Source organism: Protopterus annectens, chromosome 8.part0 (genome assembly GCF_019279795.1).
Source record: "Protopterus annectens isolate FY-2018-M chromosome 8.part0, PAN1.0, whole genome shotgun sequence".
NCBI lineage: Eukaryota > Metazoa > Chordata > Ceratodontiformes > Protopteridae > Protopterus > Protopterus annectens.
The window spans coordinates 637,648,399-637,669,425 of NC_056741.1; the positions used below are offsets into that span (position 1 = coordinate 637,648,399).

Sequence of the window (21,027 nt, forward strand, 5' to 3'; positions counted from 1 at the left end):
TATTTTAGTATACACTGAAGTCTTACAAAGTGTTCTTTCACAGTTCACAAACATTTAGGAACAAGGATGTGATTCACACTCAAGAAATAAAGATAGCAGAGTAAAGGCAAAAGTCAGCAAATAATGAAAGTAGACAAAACCATGTTGTAAGGCAGAATACATAATGTAAAAAATTATATGGTTATACAGGGTGTCTGTACTAGCAAACCCTATTAGTAAAAAACTACAAGAAAAACCTAGCCAAGCTAGAGTTTTCACTGTGGGATGCATTAAAACCCTTGTAAAAGAGCATAATGGGATATATGCGAATGACCTGTTAAGGACATCAGGTGTTTCAGCTATATGGCAGTTCTGAATGCCCATGACTTTTTTTCTTTTCAAGTCTGGCCTGAATTTGTCCATTAACAGACTTGAAAAGAAAAAAGTCATGGGCATTCAGAACTGCCATATAGCTGAAACACCTGATGTCCTTAACAGGTCATTCGCATATATCCTATTATTCTCTTTTACAAGTGGTTTTAAGGTATCACACAGTGAAAACTCTAGCTTGGCTTGTTTTTTACTAACTGGATTGGCTGTGTGCCCTGTTTACTGTTTTACTAGCAAAACCAAGAAAAAGGAAATAGAGGAAGGGGGAATGTGATGTCCAAAATAATGCACACTATACCCGTACAAGTTTTATCTCTCTTTTTTTTTTTTTTTGGCCTTGTAAATCACATCTACGCGTTTACAATAATTCTGTTTGGAGCACTAGCAATATTCATCAACTCCACATCAGGGAGATGCTCTTTTCCTGCCATAACAGAAAATTAGCCATTTCAGATTTCATTTTCAGCACTAATCGCTAGCTCTGCAGTACTGAGATTTTAGCTTTCTCCTGTTGCAATCTTTAGTTTAAGCCATTTTGTCAGCTCCAAGGCAGTCAGTTGTAGTGACTTTTCATAACAAAACTTGAGTACCATAAACTCTGGTTCCATTGGTATTTGTCACCTACACACTACAGATAATTCATTCTCTCCTTCCAAAAGTAATACCTGTGTCATGACTACAGCAATGCATACCTTATACACTCTGAACTGCCTTGCAAACCTAATAGCATCCCCAGTGGCAGATACCAGCCACGGGGTTAAGAGACAATCCAAGTTCATAGATTCCAGTGTGTTTTCAATGAATCTGGAGCAGGAAAAGTATTTGTTTTGGGAAGACAATGCCTGCATACAGAAGTGGAGCTCCTAATATGGTTCAAACACATATGTATGCTCCACGCTACCAACAACTTTCTCACCTTCATGTTTATCAGTGGCCAGAAGAGCACATCATAGTTCTGGCAGTACTTTTAAATCTATAGTAACCGGCTCACATTTTTATTTTCCAATGACGAAGCTAGGTCCACACTATGAAAACATATTCGATCCTAAATCTCAAAGCCTTACTTGTTTAGTTTTAGCTGCAAACCTAGCAAGCACATGTCAGGCTCCATGGTAAAAAACTTCTCCTCTTTGTTCTATAAGCTATCATGCCACTAAAAGGGAAGGAAATGATTTGTCATCCTCAAAGTATACACAGAACATTTAGTTGCAGGCATCTGCCTTCATGGCAGCCTAATTACTCTTCATGGTTACCTAAATAATCCATCCTCATTTCCTAGTTTTCTAAATATTAACAGCAACGCCATTAGTACCAGCAAAGCTGCAGTTGTGCTACTTGGTCAGTGCTGTGACCTGAATGTGCCCTGCCTAAAGAGTACAAAAGTGCAACATTGCTAATTACTATAGCAGAAACAGAACACTGCACTTGGCTCGTAAAATGCCGCTAGTTATGTTACATATGATCCATAAGCCCAAAAGTGAAAAAAGCAGAAGAGAAACTATATATACATTTAAGTTCTTCTTAGGTACCATAGCAGTCACAAGACTATTGTCAGCATACTAAATGTAAGTTCTCTTCTATATGGAGTCGGCCTGAGAAATGCAGTATCCCCCTCCCAAACAGCTGCCACATACCTCTGCCTCATTCATTCTTTGACAAGTTGAAAGCATTCCTGAAACCAATTGCTAAACCACTCATTCATCTACCAAATGACTACCAAGTGTTCCAATGCTCAATAGTCCACTCTCTTAAGCACCATACCCTCCAACTGGTCTTAAATTATCCACCTTCCAGAGTATAATCATGCACTGCCTGCACATCTATTCCATACTCAAAAAAACATCCTATTGGTTGGGGAGCATTTTTTTTTTTTTTTTGAATCACAGTCCTGACCATTAAGTGTTCTGACATACCAGGCTTTGCTAAACCCCGCTCCAATAAACTAGGTGAATATCATCCATATCGCATCTTCTTACATTTCTCTCGCCTACACTGTCTACATCAAACTCTCTAGAACGTACTCCTTAGCTCCCTACATCTGACTCACCATTGTGGCAAATCTGTTTTGCATCTACCTACCAGTTTACTATCACTTCCCCTGGATAGCCAACAGAAACAAAGACAGTGTTCCATGTGTTAACTTTGGGTTCAGGCACTTAGGCAGAGAGACATTTCCCTGTGGTACATTTGACTTGGGACACATGGCTGAAGTGACATTCAGCTGCAGAGAAATATGGTTGTTTGCAAATTCCCTCTGGGCAAAGAGAAGCACACACTGCCATGCTCACAGCTTTAATAACCAAATGCATGGTGGCAGAAGAAGTAATGAGTGTTGTGCTTGGTGTACGGTACATACTTATCTAACTACAACATGTAGAAGTGTGCTACAGCATGGATGAAATCCTGCAGGCTACTGTAGTCACAATTATGCTCCAGTATGCATTTTAGGTAATGTTCCCTAGACACTGTGAAGGGGGTAGTGGTCCACACACACCAATTATAAAGACACTGACCATTGTGCACTGCATGTTTACTGCCACTGACATACCCTCTGACCAGCAGGCTGCTGAAGTCTGCCATATTGCATGCTTTCTCATGTTCCCTTGGGGACCATGGACATTGTTTTCCCCCTGTGCATTTGGTTATTAAAGATGTGGGCATGGCAACATATTCTTCTCTTTGCCCACAGGGAATTTGCAAACAGACATATTTCTCTGCAGCGGAATGTCACTTCAGCCATGTGTCGTCAGTCAAATATACCACAGGGAAATGTCTCACTGCCTAGGTGCCTGAACCAGTTAACTTTACTAAGTTGCCCAGTACAACAGGAATTTAATCTACTCCAAATACAAGCTCCAACATATAGATGGCCTGTCATACTTCCACGTGATCCTGCACAACTCATCTTATAACAACTAGTTAATTTCCCTATCTTCTTCATGATCATCTCTTAAGTTATCAGTAGATTCACCTCATTAAAATGCATAGCTGAAAATACTTCCATAATATCTGTATACCACAAACCAATCCACATTTCAAGACATTCATCATGGTCCTTAGCATGAGCCTATGACATTGACCTACTATTACTAAACCCTAATGTGATATCTGACAAAACCATGTTAAGAAGGACTGGTTCCAATGATCAACCATGAGGCAACCAAGTTGTCACCAACATTTCACTGGATATCACCAACATTTCACTGGATATCTCCCACCTCTATTACTTTCGCCTCAAATGAGTCAGCCACTTTCCAATCCAAACCACTGATTTGGGCTTCATTCTCAAATTTCCACACAGAGTTACTCTGGCACACTTCACTGGTGACTCAGTAATAAACCTGCATAATGGGCTAGCATGGCACTGACTACATTAGTCCATATTGATGTCATTCTGTAAAAGAAATATCATTTAGAAAATAGAAATATCATTTAGAAAATTATCATCAACATGCTGCACATAATCCTTCCCATAACCTTCCAGTTTCCGAAGAAAGACGGGGTCTGCAGCTGCCCAGTTCTCCATGAGACCCTTGTTCATCCTCCAAGTCCTGTGGTACCAACTCAAGTCTTCAAAGACATTAAAAAGTTTGCCAGTGGTTCCCCTATGCACTACTACTACTACTACAAAAAGAGCACAAGCTAACGTACATTACCCAGACTCCCATACTTCAGCTCCAAGCAGGAGCTCTTAGCACTTGCAGCATGTCACAGGAGACCTACAAAGCAAGTATTTTAAATGGCCATGAGATTAATAATGACCAACCTCTGACAGACAATGTGTAAATAAGCACAGAAAGGTCAACAGAAAAAAAAAAAAAAGCTAGACAGTATGCAAAATACATACCTCATGTAGGGCAGCTAAATACTTGTAAGCCTTCCGTACTGCTTCATCTCTTTTGGCATCCTGTGCAGACAGAAATTAAGAAAAGTAAATACCATTAGCTTTTGCACATCAAAGAAAGAGTACTAGAGAATACAGAATGCTGCTCAACACTGCTGCAGCCTCCTTCATGTAGGTCAGCATGCTTTTAGTATGGAAGTGTACAAATATATGCAAATGATGGCCTTGTATGACAACCATTAACCAAAAAAAAAAAATGTAGGCCCACCTGCTAACTCAGTCATGGTCACAAAGTCTGAAGGCAACAAGCCACAAGAATTATTCCCAAACTAAAAATATCCTTAGAAAGGAGAATAAAAAAATCGAGGAACAAACTGTACAGGGGAGTACATGGTGGTATAATGATTAAAGTCTTTGCCAAACGGACTCTCAAAAAAAAAAAGTCCAGTGTTTGATACTGATCTCCAGTCACTGAAATGTGCAGTGTGTCTGCATTCTCTCAGTGTTTGTGTGGGGTTTCTCCCACCTCCAAAAAACAAGCTGGGTGTTTCTGCCTCAAGTACAAAATACAGTAAGTCAAGCCCAGTCCTCCCAGTTGAATTTGAAAGCTATATCAACAGAGTGCACCCAAAAGTAAATGGGGTCACTAACCAGCAACTATCAGGGGGAAGAGTACTGCAGATCAACCAAGTGTCCTTTTAACTCCTAACATGTTGCTACTCTAACTGATGTATACATTGTACACAGTGGTCTCTGCTGACATTCTTAAAAACATTTTTTCTATTGTATACTAACTATACCTTTCTATTTAGTGTGCTCTTTTATTAAATAATTTTATTTTTTCACCTGATGTGTGTTTACATTCTGGGCAGAGACTGAAATTGGTCTAATGGGATCAGTGCTCTACACCAGTTAACAAAATGTATTTATGTATGTGCATATGTATGTACAAATAAAATTGTGGTATATGGTATCCTCCAAGATACGGGGATCCAGACCACATCAGAACTAGCCGCTCACGTGTGAAAAAAATGGTTTCTTAGTGTTTTGGTAACATTAACTAATGTTGTCAAAAATGGGATGGGTATATTCCTGGCTAATGGACTGAGGACCCAGTCTACACTGACCTATGCCTGGGACTCATGCTAATGGTGGGAGGGGGTCCACAAACCCCTACTGGTCAACAACCATGGGTCAATAAGCTACTGGCTGGCCAGTTGTCCAGATGCCTAGTCTAGTTTACCTGGGATAACTCCGCTAAAAATGAATGAAGGACTGCTACAGTGAATACACAGCACTTACAATAAGCAGCTTGGCAGTAAAACCAATCAACCTGATAAAAATAAACTAAAGATACTATAATGAATACAAGTTCACTAACAACATACAGACTGGAAGTGAAGGACACCGTGGTAAGGGGGAAACTGGATAAATCAGTGTATCCAGGTGGCAGGGATGGGCCGTGCAGCAAAGTCACCTGAATTGGGATCCATACTCTATTATTTAAGGAGAGCACAGACTAAAAATAATGGGTGAATTGTGGCAAGTTGATGAGATCATCTTCTGAATACAGTGACATTATAATACATTACAGTCAGCGACCGACTCCTGGCAGTCAGACTTCAGTAAATTAGTAAACAGAAAGCAACAGTCAGGATAACCGCAAACTGCTAATTTATACAATCCTGTGTGTTTATCAGCCAAAAGAACATAAGCACCACGTAAAAGTACTACTGAACTTGTATTATTGTTAATACAAGTTCGAATGCCAGGGGGGTTGGACAGCCTGTAACATTATTATATTCTGGCACATCTCTTCCAAATTTGTTGATTTTCTGTTGTAAAATATTACACACTATCTATTTTCTTGAAAATATTAAAATAATTAGTCTCACAATGGTCAAACAGGATATAATTAGTGATTGAATTGTTCAAACTGTGTAACTCTCGAGACAAGTCAATCTGTACGTTAGACAACAAGTCCATCTGTATAGCATTGCAATGAATTTCATAATATCACAGCCAGCCTTGTTGAAAACATCCAGGAGTTCCTTATGATATTCAAATCTTTCTGAACCCTGTTTGGGAATTTCCATAACCTAAGCCCTCTAGGGACATGATTGCTGGCAATGTTTTTTAACAAATAGCTGTTCTCTAGATGTAGTTTCTTGAACAAAGTTAACTTATTTTCAGAAGTGAATAGCTGGCCCTGAATAGCTGTTAGAAATAGTCTGAAGAGTCTCAAAATTCAAAATTGTTAGTTTTCCAGACGTGGAAATCAAATTGGTTGAACAGGGGTACAGAATTAGAACCACCAGGTATAGGCTGGGTTAGAGGGAGACCAAGACTGTCTCCACTATCAATGACAGCGTCCCTGTAAGTCCATTGGGTCTCCACCTGGAACAGACAGCACTCATCTGGCTCTAATAAAAAATGATTTGAAAAAGAAAATGGATAGGCTTCAGCATTTACTTTCTTTAAGCTTTTTTCCTAGAGATTACGACCATCTTTCAAGGGAAATTTGCTTCAAACCTGACCATTCCTACTGAAACAGAGGAATTCCAATCAACATTAAATGATGGCTATAACTAATACCAGCTCCACAAAGGGGTATCTCCTCCTAGCTCCAACCTTCCAGTTGCAAATAGGTTATACCTATGTTTCCTGTGTTCTGGGGTTCACCACAACTAATACCTAGATGGTGAGTCGGCACTTCTTCAGCTTCACTTTTTCTGGCAAGGCAGGCCATTATATTATTTTAATGTCAGAAAAATGGAGTAAATGGAATAAAGGTGATTGGAAACCCACCCTAGGCAAGGGTAAAGAGCAAAAAAAACTAAGGGGAAAGGGAGCTTTTAGTACTGCAACAGTAATCCATTAAACTGTACAACTGTACTATGTTCATCATTAGATCACTGTTGCAATAACATAAAGCTATATAGGATGATTACCAATGCTTAAATAAAAACGGTGGAGGAAGCACAGCCAGAGTCCAGATGACCCTGGAGAACAGATCTAGCAAATCTAGTCTAGTTATGGATCTGAAAAAAAGACTCCGTTTTACAGTGCTCATTGAAAGTGTGCACTGAGGACCAAATTACTTTTTCAAGAATAGCCCAAGAGTCCTCTTCCCTTTCCAAAAGAACCCAAAGACAGCCACATATTTAGTGGTATGTGCCACTGCATTCTGAGGAGGATTTTTCCATGGTGAGAATAGCAGAACTAATCAGCCCGAGAAAGAATACAGGGAAAAAGTTATGCACAAACCAGAATATTCAATTTATCTGGTCTCTTTCTGGACACCAGAGACCATTTCACTGTTGGCCTCTACTGTATATTTTGCCTGGCAATAAACTTCTCACAAACTCTTCCCCTGCTCATAATCCCTTGCACTGCAGGCACTCTCCAGATCAAGTAATAGACAGCAACCTTATTCTACAAAGATCATGTGAGCATGCAACCTAGTAGAAAAAAGGTGAAACACTACCTCATTGAAAAACACTTTGATAATGAAAATTTCAGGGGAGGAGTGGATGGATCATTACAGTGTCCTGAAAGAGATCACATAACTTATGCATTTCTTTGGTACTTTCCAGCTATTGGAAACCAGTGGACTGAGTACTCAGCTTACTTAGGGTGGCCTAAGCCAACAAGCCTTTTAGGATGGTTGCTACAAAAGAAGCCTAGCTCCAGAGAGAACTCAAGACTATAATGTTTGGCAAAGGTATGCAAAGATGACAATGTTACAGCTATGTCTTCTAATGGCAAATTGCATAAAAAGGCATTAGTTACAGTCTCAGCTCCAACACAGTACACTTTTGGCCATGTGGCCAAGGTATGAGCTACAAAAGCGTAACAGTGTATGTCTGACAACCACTTTGATAATCTTTGAAATCTTATGACCTCTCCTGGCTAGGGAAAAAGAGCTGTTTATCTTTTGTGAAGCTTTTTGGATGATCAAAATGGAAAGAATAGTTGTATAAAATCTTACCATAACCATAGATGTCCTTCTCTTCTGTGTTACAGTATTCTTTACATATGGGTTGTAACCAGCCCATCGACCCAACGTCCGGCCTGTATACAAAAGCTTGCAGCCACTGCCAGTATGTGGGATGACACACACAGGCTCTAACAACGTCAGTCATAAAAAAGGATGTTCGCACATACCATCTTCAGAAAGTACAGTTGTGTACACTTACCACAAATGTAGATGTTCGAGTGTATTCACTGTTGCAGTCATGGCATTTGGGTTATCTGCTTGCAGGTAGCCCTCAGTCGGCCTGATTAACAAAGTCTTGGGTCCTGCATCGGTTGCTGTCCCTTCTTCCATGATGTCAGGTCGTCAGGGGTATAAAACATGCAGCCGACGCCATTATATCAGTTTTTCTTGCACCAGATGTCAGGAGCCCCCCTAATGGGAAGCAATTAAATATAAAATTACAATGATATACCTTCAACAAAAAAGCAAATACACCAAAAAGGCTTTTAAGCATAGTAAAGGAAAGTAAAGGTATAGCCAAAAGAAGTTAGGGGGCTGAAGGGAGGGTAACCAGGACAGCAACAGTGAATACATTCAAATATCTACATTTAGGGTAAGTGTACACAACTGTACTATGTTCTTCAAGTTTCACTGTTGCAGTCATTACATTTGGGTAGATTCCCAAAGCTAAGTTTGGGAGGAGGAATTTAGATAGCATCAGGACCAGCTATAAGGCCCTGCAAGACTGCAGTGGCAAAGCCAGCTCTGGATTTAGAGAAAATTGGCAAATGATAATGCTTGGTGAAAGTATGTAAAGAACTCCAGGTAGCAGCTTCTAGGATGTCCCTGGTAGGGACGCCTCTGAGAAAGGCTGTAGAGGTAGATGCAGCCCTGGTGGAGTGAGGTCTGATCCCCTGGGGGATAGGTTTTCCATGGTGCTTACAGCAGAAATGAATGCAATGACCTATCAATTTAGAAACGGTTTGCTTTGAAATAGTCTTCCCCTTTGCCCCTGCAGCAAATGCCACCACCAGTTGTTCAGATTTCCTTTGAGGTTTAGTCCTGTCCAAGTAGAATCTCTAAGTTGTCGGTGCACATCTAAGGAATGCAGTATCCGTTCCCTTTTGTTCTGTGGATTGGGAAAGAAGGTTGGCAAATGAATGGACTGATTAAGAGCCACACTGGATACCACCTTGGGCATGAAGGCTAGAGTGGTTCTGAGGGACACCCTGTCCGCATGAAAGATGATGAAAGGTTCCACTGCCATAAGGGCCTATAATTCAGATACTCTTCTAGCTGAAGTGATTGCTAAAAGAAAAGCTGTTTTCCAAGAAAGAAATTTTAAGTCTGCAGTAGCAGCTGGCTCGAAAGGAGGTAACATAAGTTTCTCCAAAACAAAATTAAGGTCCCAGGCTGGGGTTGGAGCTCTCCTGGGTGGTCTCAAATTTTTGGCCCCTCTGAGGAACTGCTTGAGCAGTGGATGAGAGAAGAGGAGAGGTTGTGTGTTATAATGAGCTGAAATGGATGAGGCGTGGATTTTAATGGAGGAAAAAGACAAGCCCCTGTAAAGCATCTCAGTTAAGTATTGTAAAATCTGAGGTAAATTGGGTGCTGCTGTGCTCATCCCTTGATATTGGTTCCAGGCATAGAATCTTTTCCATTTTTCAGCATAAGATTTTCTAGTACTAGGCCTCCATGCCTCTAAAATGATATCCATCACAGGTTTACTGAGGGATGGTAAAGGAGAGATTATGTAATTAGCCAGGCTGCAAGGTTCAGTGTTAGAAGCTGAGGGTGTAGAATCTGGTTCTCCTGCTGAGACGTTCTCCTGCTGAGACAACAGTGAAGGAGTCTGAGGCAGGTGCCATGGGGTAACCGTGACACACTGCGCAGGAGGGGGTACCAGTGTTGGCGTGGCCAGTCTGGAGCAATCAAAATCATCCTTGGTTTGTCCTGTTTGATTTTTAGTAGTACTTTGGAGAGCAGAGGCAGGGGGGGGCATAGACTGATAGGTTTTTCCAGCTGTAGGACAGAGCATCCACTTTCCAGGCTTGTTTGTGGGGAGTCCTTGTGCAAAACTTGTCCAATTGGTAGTTCTGGGGAGAGGCAAACAGGTCTATATCTGGGCTCCCCCATTTGCTTGTCAACATATTGAAAATCCTTGTCTCCAGTTTCCACTCGTGTGGGTCCATGAGGTTTCTGCTTAGTCTGTCTGCCAGTGTATTTAATTTTCCTGGCAGGAATTGAGCTTGTAGGTGCACTTGGGAGCTCAAGGCTGTGTTCCACAATGCCATGGCGAGTCTGCAGAGGGGGTAAGAATGTGTACCCCCCCTACTTGTTTATGTACCACATAACAGTGGTGTTGTCAGTCTTTACCATTAATTGTCCTGGAAGAATGTGGTCCTTGAAGGCTGTCAGAGCATTCTGTACAGCTAACATTTCTTTTTGACCGATGTGCAGGTGCATTTGATTTGGGTTCCATTTGTCCTGAATGCACTTCCCTGCCAGGTGAGCCCCCCCCCCCCCATGCATAGTCTGATGCATCTGTTGTTAGGGCTTGGGCAGCAGGGGTGGTGTGAAAGGTAGTCCCTTGTTTTGATGTCAGGCCTCTGCTCACCAAAGGAACTCTAGGCGTAGGCAAGGTATGATAGGAATCTTTGCTTCCAGGTCCTGAGAATTTTGACACCATAAGCTTTTTAGATACCACTGTAGTTTCCTCATATGCAGTCTTGCATATGGAATTAGAAGAACGCAGGAGGTCATGAACCCCAAAGCTTGCAGTATTTGTCTTGCAGATAGCAGGGTTTTTGTGGCCACTTGTTTGAAGTAGGTTGTCAAATGAATTTGTTTCTCTGGCGTGAGGTAAGCCATCTGGGAAGTTGTATTCAAGCTTGCTCTCAGGAATATAATTTGTTGACAGGGTACCAGGTGTGACTTCTTTTCGTTTATGGTGTACCCCAGACAAGTTAGACCCCTTTGTACAAAGGCGAGATGAATCAAAGGTATGTCCTGGCTTTCTGCCTGAATTAGACAATCAACAAGGTATGGGTATATTTGAATATTTCTTTGCCTGCAAAATGCAATAACTGGAGCTAGGCACTTTGTGAATACTCTGGGTGCAGTAGATGAGCCAAAGGGCAGTGCAGAGAACTGACAGTGCGTGTAGCCTGCTTTGAAGCGTAGGTATCTTCTGCAAGATTCCCTGATTGGGATGTGCAGGTATGCTTCTTTTAAATCTAGTGTTGCCAACCAGGCATCTTTGCCTAGCATAGGAAGTAATTGGTGTAGAGTCAGCATCTTGAATTTTGGAATCTCCAAAAAGATGTTTAGAGTAGACAGGTCCAGGATAGGACGCCATGAATTGTCTTTTCTGGGTACCAAGAAAAGTCTCGAGAAGAAACCTTGTCCCTTTTCCTCTTCTGGTACCAGTTGAATAGTCCCCATGCTTAAGACAGAAAGTACTTGTTTTTTGGGCCTTTGCCCACTGATTTGGGGGTAGGTCTGGCCACTCGCTTGGCATTGGCAACATGTGGAAGTGAAATCTGTATCCCTGGGACACTATATTTAAAACCCATTTGTCCTGGGTAATGAGTTCCCAGTTCTTTACGTGAAGAGCAATCTTCCCCCCAAAGGGGCAGTAAGGTTTCCCCAAAAGAAAAATCCTCTGGAGGGGAAGCAGAGGGAATGGAGTCCTCTGCATCAGAATCCTCATAAGTAGATAAAGGCAAATCGAGATCATCAGAAGAATCAGGAAAAACAGAATCCTGGTCAGAAGACTCAAACAACTTCAGTCCTAAGCCTCTTAGAAAGGGGGAGTGGGAGGTTGGCTACCCCGGACATGCTTAGGGTTTTGCAGGAGGCCAGGAAACCCAATACTAGGAAATCTTACATTTCCAAATGGAAAAGATTTTCTATCTGGTGGCATAAAATAAATCTAGATCCACTTTCTGTGGACATTCCAGTAGTGCTTTCTAGAGTTATTAGATCTTCAGCCATTCTTATCATTTGTTTTTTTTTAGGCAGAGAGGCCTGAACATGTGGCCTGGGCATTGTTTTTTTAGGCATGGTTCAAGATTTAGGCCTAAGTGAAGAAGGAGGCGTCTGTTTAATATGCAAGTCTGTAGGCCTGAATACACCCTCAGAAGCCGGTGCCTGCACAACGGCTCCGAACCCATCCAAGGTAGAGACATCTGCGGGTTCCATAGTTGAAGCATCTCGTGGCATACTGGACTCCGAATGGGTCTCAGTAGAGGCCTGCGAATCAGAAGTAGCAGGTATTAGGGGCTGAAAAAGCGCCTCACTGAGTACCGGCGACTGGCTTTGGAGAAGTGTCGTCGGCAGTTTTGGACCTCGGCGGCCTGTTTCTGTCTTTATCTTTGTGTTTTTTTTTTTCGGAATCCCGATAGTCGGATGGCTAACCGACGACATTTCAGGTTAATTAAACCGAGAACCGAAATATTTAGAGGTGAAAATATACTGACGAAGGATAGTGCGTTGACTAAAATAAAGCACAAAACCGAAAGCAAGTTATGTTGTGGTCAGGGCCTAGGCAAGGAATACAGTACGAATGAAAATCTTTAAGGTATTTGCTTTCCACAAGTAATTCAATTATTAACTTTAAATGACATCGGTAAGGAGCAAGAAAAAGTTTCCCCAATGGGGTACTTCGCTTTAGGTGAAGACTTCGGTTCTGAAACTCGAAAAAAGAAGTTATTGTCCTTACCATAACGTTCCATGTAGAGTGTTCATCTCGCCTTTGTTCTTACACACGGGTTCGGAGCCGATCCTCGGCTCCGAGTCGGCCGAATTGCAAAGCTCTGAATCTCAGAGAAGCTCGAGACCAGCCCATATCCCACAATCCTCCCTGCCATTACTCAGATCTAGTTTGCAAACAAACCAGACCAAAAGATCCAACACCTGCGGTGCTAGAAGTATACACTCTCTTCAGCCATTCAGAGACACTCTCTCACCATAGCAATAACTAATGGTCTAAGCATATATCCCATGACACACGGGACCATATACCCGGAAGGGGTCAAGACACGTCGATCAGACTCTAATCCTACCAGTTCTTCCAAACACATGGGGGGGAATGTAAGAACAAAGGCGAGATGAACACTCTACATGGAACGTTATGGTAAGGACATAACTTCTTTATGTAAGAGTGTTCAATCTCGCCGTTTGTTCTTACACACGGTAGCGCCCTAGCTCCGTAACCCCGAGTGACTCATGGAAGAACGTTCCTAAGCACAGTGGAACCAAATGATGTCCTATCCTTGGAGACCTTGTCCACTCTATAATGAGTGATGAAAGTATGTGGTTTAGACCACGTGGCTGCTGCACAAATAGTGTCCAAAGGCAAATGAGCCGCATGAGCTAAGGAAGTGGAGACGGATCTGGTAGAATGGGCCTTAGGTTTGGTGGGTAAGGATTGCTTTGATTTAGAGTATACAAATGTTATACAGTCAGCAAGCCATTTAGATAGTGTACGTTTAGTAATTGCCATGCCCTTTTTATTGTCTGCAAATGCGACGAAGAGCTGATCCGTTTTCCTGTAAGCTTTGGTCCTATCTAAATAAAATCTTAATTGCCTATGAACATCCAACTTGTGCAACATATACTCCAGTTTGTTAGTATGGTTTTTGAAAAAGGTAGGGAGTACTATAGACTGGTTAATATTCGTAACTGAGCATACTTTTGGAAGGAAAGATGGATTTGTACGCAAAGAGACCCTGTCTGGATGAAATATCAAGTAAGGTGGTCTGACCGATAATGCCTGCAGCTCTGAGACTCTACGAGCTGAGGTCACGGCGACGAGAAACAGTGTCTTCCATGATAAGAACTTTAAGAGACATGACGAAGCAGGTTCAAAGGGTGGCAACATGAGTTCTGACAGGCGGTCTAAGATGGAAGGTTCCTTTCATAAAGGCCTTACAAAGGCTGTGAGACATAATGGGAGAACCTTCCTCACCAATATGGAAGTTTGATATGGCCGCCAACTGTACTCTTAACGTGGAAGTAGAAGCTCCTTCGTGAAAAAGGATGGATAAGAATTCTAAAATTTTATGTAGAGGAGCTACCAAGACGTCTAAGTTCTGACTAGATGCCCAATATACAAAGCGTTTCCACTTACTCGTATAGAGTTTAGTAGTGGAAGCTTTATGAGAAGCAACCAGAATGTGTTGAACTGCCGGATGGAGTAGATGAGACCTGGCTAGGCAGGGAAGCAGAGCAGCCAAGCTGCTAGTTTGAGGGACTGTAGAGACGGGTGAGGAACTCCCGACGAATGTGTCAGTAGATCTGGTACTGGGTCCAGAATCCATGGTTCCTCTATTTGATGGGCTCGAAAAAAGGGGAACCATATTTGACGAGGCCAGAATGGGGCTATGAGTATTATAGTCCTTTCCAGGTTCCTGGCTTTCTGTAGAAATCTGGGAATCAATGGAGTCGGTGGGAATGCATATAGGAGACCCGGGGGCCAATCGTATCAGTGCCCCTGTGGACATCCCGGAGGTAGAAGGGCAAAGTAGCTTCTGCATTTTGCATTCAACGGGGAAGCAAACAGATCGCAGCAAGGCTGGCCCCATCTGCGGTAGATCTTTTCCACCATCTGTGAATTGAGGGACCACTCGTGAGGTAACAGGATGGCTCTGCTCAACCTGTCCGCAATGACGTTGGATGACCCCGGGATGTGCGTTGCTATCAGAAAGCGACCCGTGGACTCTGCCCATTGCCAAATTCTCATGGCCTCTCTGCATAACGGGTAAGACCTGGTTCCCCCTTGTTTGTTTATGTACCAGACTACAGACATGTTGTCTGTCTGAACTGCTACTGTTCCTAGAGGTAAGAGGACTTGGAAGTGTTGCAACGCCAGGAACACCGCCCTCAACTCCAGAACATTTATATGTAGAGTGTACTCCGTGCTGGACCATTCTCCTTGGACTGTTCTTCCCTGAAAAAGGCCCCCCCACCCTATCAGGGAAGCGTCCGTGGTTATTGTGGTTGTTGGACTGGGTAGAACGAACGGACGACCCACAGTGAGGTTCTGATCGCGCACCCACCATGAGAGGTCCCGTCTGCAAGATTCTGTTATCCTGATCTCATGCGCTAGGGGTAGGTGTTGGAACGACCACTGCGCGAAGAGCAGCCATTGTAGGATCCTCGTCTGTAACCTTCCCATAGGAACTGCAATTAGTGCGGCTGCCATCAGTCCCAACACTTTTAACACCAGTTTGGCTGGTCTTTCTTGCTGACCAGAAGAAGGACCTGCTGTTTGAGTGTTGAAGCTCTTATTGGGGGGAGCTTCAGTAGTGTCGATCGTGTATTTAGGTCTGCTCTGATGAAGGAAATACACTGTGAGGGCGATAAGCAAGACTTTTCAAAGTTTATGGATATCCCTAAGTGGGAACAAAGGCCGATTGTGTAGTCTCTGGCTTGCAATAGGCGACGCTCGGTGGTGGTGGTGAGGAGCCAGTCGTCCAGATAGGGAAACACCTGGAATCCTTGTTGTCTCAAGTGAGACGCAACTACTGCCATGCATTTGGTGAATACCCTGGGGGCTGAGGTGAGTCCAAAGGGCAGAGCTCGAAACTGAAAGTGACTGGCTCCCAGCCGGAAGCGCAGGTGATCTCTGGACGGTCTGGCCATTTTGATGTGGTAGTATGCGTCTTTGAGATCTATAGAGCACATCCAATCGTCCTTCTGTAAGAATGGAAGGATCGATTGAAGCGTGACCATCCGGAACTTTTCCTTCTTCACGAAGTTGTTGAGATGGCTGAGATCTAAGATCGGTCTCCAGTCCCCTGTCTTTTTTGGAACTAAAAAGAACCTTGAGTAAGTTCCGAATTCTCTTTGGTCCGCCGGGACTGGTTGGATGACTCTGTTTTCGAGCAGCTTTGAAATTTCTACAGCTGCTAGCTTTCGCAGACGGGGTGGCACGTCTGGAAACTTTCTTTGTAGAGGTGGTGTTGAAGTTAAGGGGATTTTGTATCCTCTGGTTATAATGCTTTTTACCCAAGAATCCGAAGTAATGTTTAGCCAGGCCAGTGGGTATAAAGCTAAGCGACCCCCGACTGCCTCCAGAGCAGGACTGCCGGGCCTCCCTTCAGGAGTGCTGGAAAGGCTTCCCAGGGACGGAATCCCTGTTGCCTTGGTTATGCGGACCCCCTCTGCCGCCGGGGCGGCGTCTTCCATTTCTACCCCCTCCTCTGCCTCTGGAGGGAGTATCACTCTGTGTGGTCTGGAAAGATACCTGATTCTTACGGAACCACATTTTTCCACCTCGTTGCCCTTTGGGGTACGGTCTAGTAGGAGCGGAAAAACGGACCCCGACAGCAGACAGGGTCTTTCCCTCTTGCTCGCACCGAGTGAGAGTCTCCTTAACCTTGGGCCCGAAAAGTGTGGCACCATCAAAAGGGGCATTGGCAAAAGAAGACTTGAAGGCTTCCACAAAGGAGCACAGCCGCATCCATGATTGTCTTTGAAGAGCAATCGCTGAAGCTGCAGCTCTACTCGATCCCTCAGCTGCATACGAGATGAGCCTCATGGATGAGTTTACTATGGAGGTGAGGGTGTTAAGTTGTGCTGTTACCTTTTCTGAAACAGCAGCATCTGTGTTACCCTGGAGGGTATCTGTCAGCTCCTTGATGAGATCCCTCTGCAAACGTGTGAAGTGGGTCAGATAGTTTAGCGAACGCATGGAAAAAGTCGCTGAACTAAAAATGCGCTTCCCATATCTGTCCAGTCCTAGAATCCTTATTAGGAGGATGAACAGATGAGGAAGACTCAGACATCTCCTTTTTCGTGGCTGCCGCCACCACCATAGCGTCGACAGGAACTCCCTTGGTGAGATAACATTTATCTTGGGGGGCAGTGATGAACTTGTTTGGTTTCCTAGGGACTGGTTCCACTGTGTCAGGTGCCTCCCACGCCCTTCGAGCAATCAAATCCATTAATTCATCGAAGGGCGGAGTCACCCAGGAGGTAGAAGGTTGAGCCCCAAAAGCCTTCAGCAGCACCGACTCGTCCTCAGTGGGGGCTAGAGACTGCCAATCACCCCTCTGTTTCAAGATCTCCAGGATGTCTGCAAATGACACATCCTCCGAGGGTGATTTGGGGGACCCCTCTGCCTCATCCAAGTCTGTGTCAGACGTTAGAGATTCCTGTGGGGAATCTATGTGCCTCCTCTTGCACAACCGTTTCCTCGGGACCTCATCAGAGGTCTGGTGAGGCCTCCAAGGAACAGGGGGAACCCTCTGGGGGTGGCTGAGGCAACTGGGCTCTACGCTTGGGATGGATCGTGGAAGCAGAAACAGAAAGTGGCCCTTTTGGGGAAGGAGAAGATTCCCCTGATGATGTGGTTGTCTGTGCAGACAATACCTTCCTCATAAGGTCAAAGGCCCCCGAACCCCTGGCCGAGGGCTCCCCCGGTTCCGAAGAACAAGGAAGCATCCCAGAACCAGGTGCCGTGGGCTCCGACCCAGAGGACGGAGCTGAGCCAGTCTGTGCCGAGGCCCCGAGAGGGAGTCCCGGAACCGAGCAAAGACTGTCGGCGAAGTCAATGGTGTTGATCGTGCAATGGACGATTTCGGCATCGAGGGCTCCACTATCATCAGGTCATCTTCTCCCGGCTCCGAGATCTGGATGGGTCTCGAAGGAGGACCCGTTGGAGATATGGGGAGGCCTTCTAGTTTCGACACCAACTGGGAGGAAACTGCAATTAACTTGGAAAGGGCCGTGTTTTCCATGAGTTTCTGCACGACACGATCCACATCTGTCTCAGACAAGGGTCTGGAAGAACGGGTCGAAGGAGCCGAAGATGGCACCGACCGAAGAATGGACGGTGGTGGCAGTTCTGACACCGGTTCCAAGATCTGGGGCTCAGGAAAAGATAAACGTCACGCCGCCCCGAGATCTGTGGAACCGTGATCGAACCCAAGAAGATGAACTCGGAGCCGATGACATGGGCTCCGACATCTTCGACCCCTTCGAGGATTTAGAAGCCTGATCCGACTTGTCCAAAGCCTCTTGAAAGGCAGGCTTCAGTAATCCTCGGTCTATGAGCTTCCTGCGCCTATCTGTCATGACCCTCCCGCTAAAGGAATGGCAAATAGAGCAATCCTCTTGGAGATGGAGAGGGCCAAGACAGTAGACGCAGGAAGCATGATTGTCAGTAATGGACATTTTCTGCCCACACTGACATCTTTTAAAGCCAGATTTAGCTTTTTCTGACATAGTACTATATAACAACAATAACTATGAGTATAGAAAAAATACTAATCCTATATGAATATATATATGTGGAAAGGGCTATATAAAGAAGACACTCACAAAAACCACACCCAAAGAAAAAGGGTTAGGCCACAAAGATATATATATATATATATATATATATATATATATATATATATATATAAAACACACACACACAGCACTTCTATAACAATCTAAGAATTATAAGGTAATAACAGGAAAAAAATCAGTATCTTATCTGTGAATAGTAAGCAAAACTCAATTTTCTATCTGGTCCAAGCTCTCCTCGATCCGATCTGTTGCAGCGGCAAACTAGATCTGGGTAATGGCAGGGAGGATTGTGGGATATGGGCTGGTCTCGAGCTTCTCTGAGATTCAGAGCTTTGCAATTCGGCCGACTCGGAGCCGAGGATCGGCTCCGAACCCGTGTGTAAGAACAAACGGCGAGATTGAACACTCTTACATTGAAAATTTCAGGAGTCGGCCGACCGGTACTTGCGAACTGCTCCTGTTTCGGGCACCGCACGGCAAGAAAGACTGATGTAATAGCGTTGGCTGCATGTTTTATACCCCTGACGACCTGACGTCATGGAAGAAGGGAGAGCAACCGACGCAGGACCCAAGACTTTGTTAATCAGGCTGACTGAGAGCTACCTGCAAGCAGATAACCCAAATATAATGACTGCAACAGTGAAACACGAAGAACATCAAGTTAGCTTCATGAGGAATAACAATCCTAAGGCAAACAAGGAGTCATCCTAGGAAATAACAAGTTGTAGGGGGGAGGTGGAAGGAACAGATTATTGCAGCATAGAAGAGAAGGACATCTATGGTTATGGTAACACTTTACACAACTAATCCATGTCCTTCTATTCAATGTTGCAGTATTCTTTACACATGGGAGAGTGCCAAAGCTCAAAAGGAACCCAAGGAGGTGTAGGGAGTAGAGGAAGAAAGTGAGGAAGCATTTTCCACAAATCCATGCAGAATTGCTCCAGCAAATCCTGCCCTGGGCCTACAGATAATATCCAACTTGTAATGTTTAGTAAAGTACGGACAGAAGACTAGGTACCCACCTCCAAAAGAGAATTGGTATCTAGTCCTTTAAAGAAAGCCCCTGATGAAGCAACAGATCTTGTGGAATGGGTTCTGACAGAAAATGGTACAGATTTCCCATGAAAATGATAGTAAAACACAATAGCTTTAGAAATCCAAGATGAAAGAGTTTGCTTGGAAATATGTAAACCTATAACTCTGGGAAGAAAAGAGACAAAAAGTTGATCTGACTTCCTTATAGATTTTGCTTTGTCCAGGAAAATCTGAGTTGCCTATGTACATCTAAAGTGTGTAAAATCCTTTCACTTGAGGATTGAGGATTTGGAAAAAAGCTAGGCAATTGAATGGACTGATTAAGAGACAACTCATTCACCACTTTAGGCATGAAAGAAGGGTTAGTTCTTAACAGGCACACTATCCTTGTGGAAGACCAAAAATGGAGGGGATGCCATCAAAGCCTGAATCTCAGAAACCCTCTTAGCGGAAGTCAAGGCTAGCAGAAGCACTGTTTTCCAAGTGCAAAACTTTAAAGGAGCAAAGGCCACAGGCTCAAAGGGAGCCAGGGTGAGCTTCTCTAAGACATAGTTGAGATCCCAAGGAAGGAGGCACAGGTTTTCCTGGGAGGTTTGATTTGTAGGACACCTTTAAGAAAAAGTTAAACTTCCAGTCTGGAAGCTAATGGAGGCATTAATGGCAAACAAGCAGAAAGAGCGTGGACTTTCACTGAGGAATATGACAGCCCACTTTTAAGCAATTCACACAAGTAAGAAAGCACTACTGGAATGTCCACAGAAAGTGGATCTAGATTTCTTTTATGCCACCAGATAGAAAATCTTTTCCATTTGGAAATGTAAGATTTCCTAGTATTGGGTTTCCTGACCTCCTGCAAAACCCTAAGCATATCCTGGGAGAAAAGTTACCTAAAAGGGATCAGAAGTTGATCAGCCACAAGGTCTGCATAGAGTTGACAGATGTGGATGGATCAAGGATCCCTTGTCCTGTGTGGAGTAGGTCCAACCAGTGATGCAACTTGTGGTGATGGCCCTTGGCTAACTGCAGAAAAAGAGGGGGGAAAAAAATGTTGTCTTGGCCAAAAGGAAGTCACCAACAAGATTTTTTTTGTTTGTTATGCTGAATTTTCAGCACGACTCTGAATGAGAGGAAAGGGGGAATGCATAAAGAAACATTCCCTTCCCTTCCATAAGAAAGAGAGAGCATCCACCTTCCAAGCCAGAGGGTGAGGGACACTGGCACAAAAGAGAGGAGGTGGTCTGTTTTGAGGATAAGCAAAGAGGGGCAAAGAGGTCCAGATGTGGAGTACCCCACCAGTGAGAACCAGACCCAGGAACACATCCTTGTGAAGCATCTACTCGTGGGATTGTGTCATGGATCTGCTTAATGCATCTGCCATGGAGTTCTGAGCTGAGGGTAGGTACACAGCTTGCAAGATCAACTTGCACTGGATAACTAATTGCCATGCCTTGAGGGCTAACTGGCAAAGAAGGTATGAGCTGGTGCCCCCTTGCCT

General features: G+C 43.9%; 1 protein-coding gene across 1 annotated transcript in view; it reads right to left on the reverse strand.

The window, feature by feature from the left end:
* CCDC22 (coiled-coil domain containing 22) overlaps positions 1-21,027 on the reverse strand; it is a 645,106-nt gene that overhangs the window by 154,535 nt on the left and 469,544 nt on the right. The window contains exon 15 of the mRNA XM_044080125.1: positions 4,217-4,276. Coding sequence (XP_043936060.1) covers positions 4,217-4,276 — 60 coding nt within the window. The remainder of the gene's footprint in view (positions 1-4,216; positions 4,277-21,027) is intronic.